Source organism: Lipotes vexillifer, unplaced genomic scaffold (assembly GCF_000442215.2).
Source record: "Lipotes vexillifer unplaced genomic scaffold, Lipotes_vexillifer_v1.1 scaffold426, whole genome shotgun sequence".
Lineage (NCBI taxonomy): Eukaryota > Metazoa > Chordata > Mammalia > Artiodactyla > Lipotidae > Lipotes > Lipotes vexillifer.
The window spans coordinates 2224761-2235919 of NW_006779491.1; the positions used below are offsets into that span (position 1 = coordinate 2224761).

At 53.6% G+C, this 11159-nt stretch overlaps 1 protein-coding gene across 3 annotated transcripts in view; it reads left to right on the plus strand.

Annotated features, from left to right (window-relative positions):
- TAOK2 (TAO kinase 2) overlaps positions 1-11159 on the plus strand; it is an 18213-nt gene that overhangs the window by 6354 nt on the left and 700 nt on the right. Inside the window, exons 8-18 of one of the 3 annotated variants that reach the window (XM_007452765.1) lie at positions 1586-1679; positions 1775-1856; positions 2656-2823; positions 2998-3261; positions 3461-3622; positions 5086-5451; positions 5537-5740; positions 6064-6303; positions 9416-9628; positions 10589-10771; positions 10854-11127. In XM_007452765.1, the coding sequence (XP_007452827.1) occupies positions 1586-1679; positions 1775-1856; positions 2656-2823; positions 2998-3261; positions 3461-3622; positions 5086-5451; positions 5537-5740; positions 6064-6303; positions 9416-9628; positions 10589-10771; positions 10854-11127 (2250 nt within the window). Of the gene's footprint in view, positions 1-1585; positions 1680-1774; positions 1857-2655; positions 2824-2997; positions 3262-3460; positions 3623-5085; positions 5452-5536; positions 5741-6063; positions 8216-9415; positions 9629-10588; positions 10772-10853; positions 11128-11159 lie in introns of those variants that run through there. The other 2 variants (XM_007452764.1, XM_007452763.1) reach the window with 2 other exon arrangements.

Below are 11159 nucleotides of genomic sequence, written 5' to 3' on the forward strand. Positions count from 1 at the left end.
GTAGGGAAAAGTATTCCAGACAGAGGAGCATGCCTGGGGAGCTGAGACTAGCCTCAGTTGTTTGGAATATTGCATGTGTTAACGAAGAACAGTGAGTGATAAGGCCAGAGAGTTAGGCTCCGTGAGTTCACGAGGTCTTGAAACCATGTTGAGGTTCTCATCTCTGCCAGCCAATGCTATTGAAACAACTGTTTTAGTGAGATAATGTTTGTAAAGCCCCCAACACGGTGCCAGGCACAAAATAGTTGCCCAAGAAAGAGATGTTATCAGTTACTCTTACCAACAATTTCCTGCAGTGATCTCTCCCACTGCCAGTCTCTTCTTCCTTCCAGTCTTTTTTACGTCAGAGAGATGTGCTGTTGTTTTCTCTTCTCCTCAGAGCCGTCAGTGGCTCCCCGTTGCCTTCAAGACTGAAGCCATCCCCATCCTTGTTTACACCAAGCTAAAGGCTCTGCTTCCTAAAGGCTGGCTTTCCTCTTAACAAGTTCTGAATTTTTCCTCTTAATTACCTTTGTTTGTATTGTTTCCTGTGTCCAAGGTTGGAGATTTGGACTTGCCTTTCCCTCCGTCTACACATGTCTACATTTACCATTTAAGGCCATGACCAGATAGGCGATGGAAATATGTGAAGCAGGCCAGGTATAAGAAAAATCTAGAGCTGTCCATTTTATTCCTAGTTTTTGGTAGAGACATGGGTACAGGGAACTATTTCTCTACTATTGAAAAAACCCATCAATCTTTATTATAAATGGCAACGGATACTCAGTATCAGAGAAGCAATATGGAGGAGACTATAGCAAACCGGAGGTTGCTATTCCCACCTGAAGAGGGCAGCTGTTGCTTAGCTCCAGCCCATTGTTATGCAGGAATGTAGGCTCCATTTCACCAGATCTAAGTTTTTAAGAGAAACTGGAAATTTAGGTTATTATTTCATTATTATTATCAGAATTTAAAAATCACTGTTCAGGCGAAAACCAAAACCAACACAAAGCATTTGTCTGGGCCACAAGGGGCTTCTAGCTTGTGACTTCTGATCTGAGGCCTGCCTCCAATATCCCTTTTTCCAAAATAGCCTCCCTGAATCCCCTGTGAATGTACCAGCTTGAAGTCCCACCACACACCCAGCTTCCCAGCCATTTACCTGTTTTCCTCTTGTGCCAATTAGCATTTTGAACTTGATGCTATTTGTTCAATCCCATTTAATCTTCCCTATTAGACTGGAAGTTCCTTGAGGACAGGGCCTCTCTATTGTTTTTCATCTTTCCCGTAATACTTAAGTGAGTTTTTTGCTCTGATTTGGCACCTAATAAATATTAGTTGGGTTGGCAACTGAATGTGCTTTCTTCTGCCTGCATTCGTGCTTTTGCATGTGTCATTTTCTTTGATACCTATTCCACCCATGTGCAGTGGAGAGGATGGGTGCTGCGTCTTACAGAGGAAGGATTAATTGAGATTACGGGAATTGCTCAGGGTCATGGAGTGAGGAAGTCAGCTGGGGTGTGAGCTCAAGTCTTCTGATTTCCACTCCAGTCTCCTCTGCCCACCTGCCACCTCTCACCTTCTCCCCCTTGACCTTTCTCTGTAGCGGAACGGAAACCACCGCTGTTTAACATGAATGCGATGAGTGCCTTATACCACATTGCACAGAACGAGTCCCCCGTGCTCCAGTCAGGACACTGGTGAGGACTGGGATTCCTGGGCCCAGGGGTTAGGCCATAGGGGTAAGGCTGCCTGGCTCACGCCCTCCCCACCCTTCCCCTGCTGTGACTTCTAGGTCTGAGTACTTCCGGAATTTTGTCGACTCCTGCCTTCAGAAAATCCCTCAAGACAGACCAACCTCAGAGGTTCTTCTGAAGGTGAGGGCTCACTGGCCTAGCATTCTCCTACAACTGTAGCTTGTTGGAGCCACAGAAACCCCTCAGTGAAATTAGTGATTCCTGTTTCTTCCTCCACTGAGAACTTCATTTATGAATTCCCACCCCCATCCCCAGTGCCCAGTGGACTCTGTGTTTTGCAAGATTTTGTCTACCAGATTGCCTTTATTTATTAAGTAATCATTTGTTTTCCCGTCTTTTATTAATCAAAGATATATATAATTGCCAGCCAGAATTTCTGGTCAGTGTGCAATAACCAGGGTTACCACACCAGTGTGATGTAATTCAAGCCAAAAGCCTATGTAGCCTTGTGGGTAAATGTATGATTTCCCTTAGGGGTTTTTTGAGTTATCAAAAGTAGAGGGGTACCCATTCCCTTCAGAGATCCATAGGGGCCTAAAGACCCCTAGTTGGGAACTGACTTAGATTGTCTACCCTGACCTACTTGTTTTATAATTGTGGGATGCTTTATGAGGCCCAGAGAGGCCTCATGACGTGTCCAGGGGCACAGAGCACTTTGACAGAAGACCTGGACTAGAATCCAGATCTCCTGGCTGTTCTTGCCTGTCAGCCATGCCTGGAGGAACAAGAGACTGTGTGGGGAGTAGAGACGGGGTGGTAAAAATTAATGTGGGAGGAGGGGTTGGGACAAGGCCAGCATCAACCTGTGGTGGGCATGGGCCCCAGGGGAGTGCCTCAGGCCAGAGGGAATGCCAAGATCCACGGGATATTGGGATGCGGGAGGTGCCTGGCAGCAGGCCTCAGTGTTCTCTTCCCCCAGCACCGCTTTGTGCTCCGGGAGCGGCCACCCACAGTCATCATGGACTTAATCCAGAGGACCAAGGATGCTGTTCGGGAGCTGGACAATCTGCAGTACCGCAAAATGAAGAAGATACTGTTCCAAGAGGCGCCCAATGGCCCTGGCGCTGAGGCCCCAGAGGAGGAGGAGGTGACCCGGCTTGCCCTGCCACCCTTCTTCAGCACCATGTTGTGCTTGCCTCCTAGCGGTTGCTTGGCGCCCCTTCCCACCCTTCTCCATAGCCCCTGTCTCTTTGTGCTACCTCCGTATGCACATCCCTTGTCCTTCCCCTTCCCTGCCCAACAGCCTGTGTCCTGTCCACAGGAGGCAGAGCCCTACATGCACCGGGCCGGGACGCTGACCAGTCTAGAGAGTAGCCATTCAGTGCCCAGCATGTCCATCAGCGCCTCCAGCCAGAGCAGCTCAGTCAACAGCCTAGCAGATGCCTCTGACAATGAGGAGGAGGAAGAGGAGGAGGAGGAGGAAGAGGAGGAGGAGGAAGAAGGCCCTGAAGCCCGGGAGATGGCCATGATGCAGGAGGGCGAGCACACAGTCACCTCCCACAGCTCCATCATCCACCGGCTGCCGGTATGCAGCTCACCCTGAGTAGGCCTGACAGCGGCAGGGCCAAGCCCCAGCTCTCCTTCTCAGGAATCACCTTGGTTCCCTGCTCTCCCTCCCATGTGTGACTGCTCCTTCTCTAAGTCTGCCTGGGTCTCCAGGGAACTCCCTGTGGGCCCATTGACCTCTGAGCCTTGGGCATTCCTTCCACCTTCCCTCCCTCTAGGGCTCTGACAACCTCTATGATGACCCCTACCAGCCAGAGATGACCCCAGGCCCTCTCCAGCCACCTGCAGCCCCGGCTCCCACATCCACCACCTCTTCTGCCCGCCGACGGGCTTACTGCCGCAACCGGGACCATTTTGCCACCATCCGTACTGCCTCCCTGGTAAGTGCAGCCATCCTGGATGCCCCAGACTATCTAAGTCCAGAAATGACTTTCTCCCTGTGGCATATGATTAAGTCCAGATTCCACCCTCACTTTGTGTTGCTGTCTCTTGCCTTCTCACCTCGACCGTCTCACCTAAAAACCCTCCCCTCTCCCCTCCCTTCTCCCAATAGACTGTTTTGGTCACATTGCCCAGCTTGTACTCCATGTTTGTGGCTGGACTTAAATAGTATCTCCTGGCATGCCTTCCTAGGCTCCTGGCCAGCCAGGTGCTTCATATCCTGTGCTGTGGTACTCCTGAACAGCATGATGACAGGTTTGCTGGATTCTGTGCCCCTAGAGGGCAGAGATGGTGTACAGGTACCTGCCTGTGCCAGTAATTGGCTTTCAGGCGCACACGCATCCCTGTATTTAATCCTTCCAGCTCTTCTGGGAGGGTGAGGGTATGATCCCATTTGTGAGATGAAACAGCTGTGACTCAGGGAGGGCTACCTTTGGTGCTTCCCAAATTCTGTAACCAGGACCTTGGTCCTCTCTTAAAGTCACAGCGATGTTTTTCTCAGTTCATAGGAAAAGGGGTATACTTTTCCTAAAGCATAGTTTTTCGTCCATACTTTTAATAAACTTTTAGATTACATTCCTGTTCAGCTGTAAGCTTCGATGGTCCCCTTGGAGGCCACTGGTTGGTCTAGTATGTTCTTGTAGCCTCTGCTTATGGCTGGTTGTTCTTTTAGGACAACTCTTCAGATCCTGTGATGCTTGGTGCTTTGTGGTACTGTGTAGAGAGGTCTGTGATCTCCAGGGGTTTGGCCACCTGGACTAGTTTGGGGTACATTGACATAGCCCCTTGACAGTGGGATCTGAGCTCAAACTTCAGATGAGGACATCCAGGCCCAGTGTTCTTGTTATTCCAGTGTCCCATGGTCCATATTCTGGCTCCGTATCTGAGCTGTAAGGGGTCTTCAGTGTTTGCTGAAGGGGAAGGAACCATCACTTACTGGTTCAGAGTGTTCTAGACACTATTACATAGGTATCAAAGTTAATCTCCCCAGCCCCCTGTGAGGAGGTGTTATTGTCCCATTTAATAGAGCTAAGGCTTAGCAGCATTAACTTGCTTGAGGTCACATGGTTAGTAAGTGGCAGAGCTGGGATCTGGTCCCAGGTCTGTCTGATTCTTTTATTCTTTTGAATTAATCTGAATTGTTCCTACTTTTATGCAAAACCCTGTGCTCAGCACCTTTTCTTGTTTCATTCAGTCTCACCAACCTCTGAAGGAGATACCTCCACGATCCAGTTGAGGTGGCAGGCTCAGAGACGTTACGTGTGAGGAAGATATCAAATGAGAATTAAACCCATAAGGCTTAACACTCACGTTCTTCCCCCATAGAGCACGAAGACTATGTGTGCTAATAAAATGGGGGCCAGGGCTGCGCCCCACTTCTCATCCTTTCTCCCGCCCCCAGGTCAGCCGTCAGATCCAGGAGCATGAGCAGGACTCAGCCCTGCGGGAGCAGCTGAGTGGCTATAAGCGGATGCGACGACAGCACCAGAAACAGCTGCTGGCGTTGGAGTCGAGGTTGAGGGGCGAGCGTGAGGAGCACAGTGCGCGGCTGCAGCGGGAGCTCGAGGCGCAGCGGGCTGGCTTTGGGGCTGAGGCCGAAAAGCTGTCAAGGCGGCACCAGGCTATCGGTGAGAAGGAGGCGCGAGCTGCCCAGGCTGAGGAGCGTAAGTTCCAGCAGCACATCCTCGGGCAGCAGAAGAAGGAGCTGGCTGCCCTGCTGGAGGCGCAGAAGCGAACCTACAAACTTCGGAAGGAGCAGCTGAAGGAGGTGGGATAGGGCTGCAGCAGTGGGTGGGGTTGATGGAGGGTGAGGCAGGCCCTGACCTCCTTGCTCTCCTGCTGCCCTTTCCTAGGAGCTCCAGGAGAACCCCAGCACACCCAAGCGGGAGAAGGCTGAGTGGCTTTTGCGGCAGAAGGAGCAGCTACAGCAGTGCCAGGCAGAGGAGGAGGCTGGACTGCTGCGGCGGCAGCGCCAGTACTTTGAGCTGCAGTGTCGCCAGTACAAGCGCAAGATGCTGCTGGCTCGTCACAGCCTGGACCAGGACCTGCTTCGAGAGGTAGGCCACCCCCTCCCTGTTCCCCTCCCAGATCCCAGGCACCTACCCTTTTCCATTTGCCTCACCTGTGGTTGTCTTTCCCCTCTGCCCTCATTCGTGTCACAGCTCAGCTTCTCTTCAACACCTCTTTCGCTTCTTGTGCCCACTAGACCCTGCTAGAGTTCCCAGGCCAGCTAGAAGCTTGGCTCCCTTACACCTCTCATCTACACCCCTCATCTCCCCACCCTCGGCTCCCTGTGCCAAGGAGTCCTGGGGCTCTCACTTCCTTGACACCAACAAGGCTTTCTGACCAGTTTCTGGGCCCTGCCTCCCTTTTGCCTCAGGACTTGAACAAGAAACAGACACAGAAGGACTTGGAGTGTGCATTGCTGCTACGGCAGCATGAGGCCACACGGGAGCTGGAGCTACGGCAGCTCCAGGCTGTACAGCGCACACGGGCTGAGCTCACCCGCCTGCAGCACCAGACGGAGCTGGGCAACCAGCTGGAGTACAATAAGCGGCGTGAGCAAGAGTTGCGGCAGAAGCATGCGGCCCAGGTTCGCCAGCAGCCCAAGAGCCTCAAAGTACGTGCAGGCCAGCGTCCCCTGGGCCTCCCACTCCCCATTCCTGGGGCTCTGGGACCACCTAACACAGGCACCCCTAGAGAAGAGCAGTCCTGCTCATCTGGCCAGGAGGCAGACCAAAGAATTCTGGGAGAGGAGGAGGAAGCAGTTCCAGAGAGAAGGATTCTGGGGAAGGAAGGGGCTACCTTGGAGCCAGAGGAGCAGAGGATATTGGGGGAAGAGTCAGGAACCCCTAGTCCCAGTCCACAGAAACATAGGAGTTTGGTTGATGAGGAAGTTTGGGGGCTACCTGAGCAGGAGATAGAGGAGCTTAGAGTTCCATCCCCGGCACCCCAGGAGAGGAGCATTGTGGGCCAGGAGGCATCCGGGGAATGGAGGTTGTGGGGGAAGGAGGATGGTAGCCTCTTGGATGAGGAGTTTGAGCTTGGCTGGGTCCAGGGTCCAACACTGACCCCAGTCCCTGAGGAGGAGGAGGAAGAGGAGGAGGGTGCTCCATTTAGGACCCCAAGGGATTCTGGAGATGGCTGTCCCTCACCAGACATCCCCCCTGAACCCCCTCCAACACATCTGAGGCCCAGCCCTACTAGCCAGCTCCCTGGACTGCTGTCCCATGGCCTCTTGGCTGGACTCTCCTTTGCAGTGGGGTCCTCCTCTGGCCTCTTGCCCCTACTACTTCTGCTGCTGCTCCCACTGCTGGCGGCCCAGGGTGGGGGTGGCCTGCAGGCAGCCCTGCTGGCCCTTGAGGTGGGGCTGGTGGGCCTGGGGGCCTCCTACCTACTGCTTTGTACAGCTCTGCACCTGCCCCCCAGTCTCTTCCTACTCCTGGCTCAGGGCACTGCACTGGGGGCCGTCCTCAGTCTGAGCTGGCGCCGAGGTCTTATGGGTGTCCCTCTGGGCCTTGGGGCTGCCTGGCTCCTAGCCTGGCCAGGCTTGGCTCTACCTCTGGCAGCTATGGCAGCTGGGGGCAAATGGGTGCGGCAGCAGGGCCCTCGGATGCGCCGGGGCATCTCTCGACTCTGGTTGCGCGCTCTGCTGCGTCTGTCACCCATGGCCTTCAGGGCCCTACAGGGCTGTGGGGCCGTGGGGGATCGGGGCCTATTTGCACTCTACCCCAAGACCAACAAGGATGGCTTCCGCAGCCGTCTGCCTGTCCCTGGGCCCCGGCGGGGTAATCCTCGCACTGCCCGACACCCACTAGCCCTGTTGGCAAGGTTTTGGGCCCTGTGCAAGGGCTGGAACTGGCGCCTGGCACGGGCCAGCCAAGGTTTAGCCACCCGCTTGCCCCCCTGGGCCATCCACACACTGGCCAGTTGGGGCCTGCTTCGGGGTGAGCGGCCCAGCCGTATCCCCCGGCTGCTACCGCGCAGCCAGCGCCGGCTAGGCCCCCCTGCCTCCCACCAACCACCACCAGAGACTCTAGCTGGGCGGAGATCCCGAACCCGCCAGTCCCGGGCCCTGCCTCCCTGGAGGTAACCAACTCTAGCTCCTCCCCAGCCCAAATCTAGAGCATTGAGCACTTTATCTCCCACTACTCAGTGAAGTTTCTCCAGTCCCAGTCCTCTCCTCCCTTTCACCACTCCTTCCTCGGTATGCTTCCCCACCTCACCCCTAGCCCTTTGGGCCTCTAGACAGGCAGCCTCCTCCACCGTGGAGTCCGGAGACTATATTTTGTGTTCTCCTGATGCTCCCCCCCACACCCTAAGTTATTGCTGTTCTCCCACTGTGTGTGCTCATCCTCACCCTCATCGACTCAGGCCTGGGGCCAGGGGTGGCAGTGGGTGGGAAGAATCATGTTTTTTTTTCTCTCTTTGATTTTGTTTTTCTGTCTCCCTTCCAACCTGTCCCCTTTCCCCCACCAAAAAAAGAAAAAGACAAACACAAATAAAATATCTGAGCGGAACTGTACCTTTGGCCCAGGCTGCCTCTGTCTGCTTTGTCCTGCCGCCTAGCCTCCCCGGTATGCCCCCAATCTGGACCCTTGGCCCCCAGTTCCATGACCTCTTCACCCCATCTACGTTATCTCAACCCCTTTCACTCCTCAGCCTCATCCTCTCTACCTTCATAGCTTCGTTGCACCATGACCACCACCAGTTCAGGGGTCTGGGCCCCTGTTGAGCTTCTCCAGAACTTCTTGGTCCCACAGTTCCCCTGTTTGTGGATTCCTCCCCGAGAGTCCTCAGGTTCTGGGTCCTTTTGTCCTCATTCACTGCCTTTCCTCCCAACCCACTCCCTACGTGGTTGCCTTCTGTCTGGGAGCTGAGTTTCTCTCCTGGCATCAGGCATTACCCTAGAGGGCTGGGGGGATGGGACTGCAAACCGTCCACAGTAGGGGGTGGTGAGTTTGGGGGCCCAGACAGAGTGTGGGGGCCGCGGAAATGGGGTTGGTTGTGGGCTTGGAGTGGGAGCTGAGTATACAAGGGGCCGGGCAGGAATGTGGATATCTGGTCAGGGTGGCAGCTGCTGGCCTGTTGAACTTGTCGGGCCCTTTCTGGCCACCTCCTTTGCCCCTTTCCCTTATGTGGCCCGAGATGGGGCCACCCATCTTATCCATTTCTTAGCTTGGTGCTTATCCTTCCCTCCCTCCCACCCTGAGGTGATGAACCTGGGACTTCCTCTGTCTTTTCTCAGCTGTGTTGCTGTCTTCCATGTGTGTGTTGAGTGACTTGGTTTTCTCACTTGTTCATATTCTGTATCTGCTCACAGGCATCTGTCTATCTCTAGGTTGTATTTTCTCCCTCTTTGCATGGTCAAAGCTTCTTGTGTGCACTCAGTACTCTCAAGATTCTCACTTCCCTGTCCATGAACTCTCCTGCTGTTTCTTGTGAGTTTTCCACCCAACTCTGTGAACGTGCTCTTGGAAGATGTCTGGTTTTCTTTGCATCTCTTGCCCATTGAGAATCTTCCTGATCTCTCTCAACACAATCCCATCTCTCCATGTCTGTCTGTATACAGCTCCCCCCGCCCCCTCTGTCTAACATGTTTTCTGTTTCTCTCCCTCTTCTTGTCTCTGCTTCTGTCTCCTCTCCTCCTCTCTTTCTTCTCCCTTTCCCCTGGTTGTTCCTCCTCCTCCTCCCCCCTGCCCCCATCTCCCCTTGGTCCGTCCACTGCATAGTCTAAGGAGCTGCAGATCAAGAAGCAGTTCCAGGAGACGTGTAAGATCCAGACTCGGCAGTACAAGGCTCTGCGGGCACACTTGCTGGAGACCACGCCCAAAGCTCAGCACAAGAGCCTCCTTAAGCGGCTCAAGGAAGAACAGACCCGCAAGCTGGCAATCCTAGCTGAGCAGTACGACCAGTCCATCTCAGAGATGCTCAGCTCACAGGCGGTGAGGCCTGGGGTCCAGGGAGGGAGCGTGGTGGAGGTTGGCCCTTGTATTTCCAGCTTAGCTGTGGGCACTGCAGGTGGGGGGTGTGTAGACAGAGATAGGGCTTTTTGTTCTTGGGAAACTCAGATATTCTTCCACTGTTGGTATTCTCTGCAATGGTTTTATTATTTCTCTTAAGTATTTTCTTAAGGTCTTGACAAAGCCAGCCTGCCTACTCCACCCAAGAACCACCAAGGAAAGAGGGGCTGTAATTTTTTCCTGGGCCTGAGTTAGTTTAATCTGTGAACAGGGAACAAATAAAAATGATTGTGGCCCTCAGGCCAATTTGCTCAGACTTCTGGAGGATTTTGAAGTTTGCTATTCTAAAAGTGATCACACATCACACTGAAATAGGCCACTTAAAATAACACTGTAAAAAGTAAAAGTGTCCTTATTCATTGCCGTTCCCTCACCTAACCCACCTCTCAGAGGTAACTTGTTAACAATTAATTGTATTTTAGATTTTTTCCTATGCATATTTAGAAAATTATATAAAAATTTTAAACAAAAGTGGAATCATACTTTATATACTGGTCTCTAACTTCTTTTTCCACCTTGTATTTCTTGGACATCTTTCCATGTCAGTACACATATCTCATTTTTTAAGAGCATAGAGTTTTCCATGGTATGGATGTACCATAATTTATTTAACCCATCCCTTATTGGTGGACATTTAGGTTGTTTCCAGTATTTTGTTATTACAACGCTTCAGTGAACACCTTCGAGCACATGTGCAAGTATACCTGGGGGATAAATTCCTGGAAGTGTAATTGCTGTGTCACAGGGTATGACGACCTTTCATTTTGATAGATGTTGAGACTGGCTGCTTCTTGAAACCTGAGGGCCCAGGCCTGCTGGGGCAGGGGAGGATTGTGGGGGTAGGGGAGGAGGCCCCGAAAACTTGCTCTACCTAATCTCTAGCTGCGGCTTGATGAGACCCAGGAGGCAGAGTTCCAGGCCCTTCGGCAGCAGCTTCAACAGGAGCTGGAGCTGCTCAATGCTTACCAGAGCAAGATCAAGATCCGCACGGAGAGTCAACACGAGAGGGAGCTGCGGGAGCTGGAGCAGAGAGTAGCTCTGAGGCGGGCACTGCTGGAGCAGCGGGTAAGAGGGCTGGGCTTCCAGGATGGGGTGGGGAGGGCAGCCCCCACCCCGGACCCTCTGACCTCTATTCTGGGTGCCTCAGGTGGAAGAGGAGCTGCTGGCCCTGCAGACGGGGCGCTCTGAGCGAATCCGGAGTTTGCTTGAGCGGCAGGCCCGTGAGATCGAGGCTTTCGATGCTGAGAGCATGAGGCTGGGCTTCTCCAGTATGGCTCTGGGGGGCATCCCAGCTGAGGCTGCTGCCCAGGGCTATCCTGCTCCACCCCCTGCCCCCGCCTGGCCCTCCCGTCCTGTTCCCCGTTCAGGGGCGCACTGGAGCCATGGCCCTCCTCCACCAGGAATGCCCCCCCCAGCCTGGCGTCAGCCCTCTCCCCTGGCTCCCCCGGGTCCC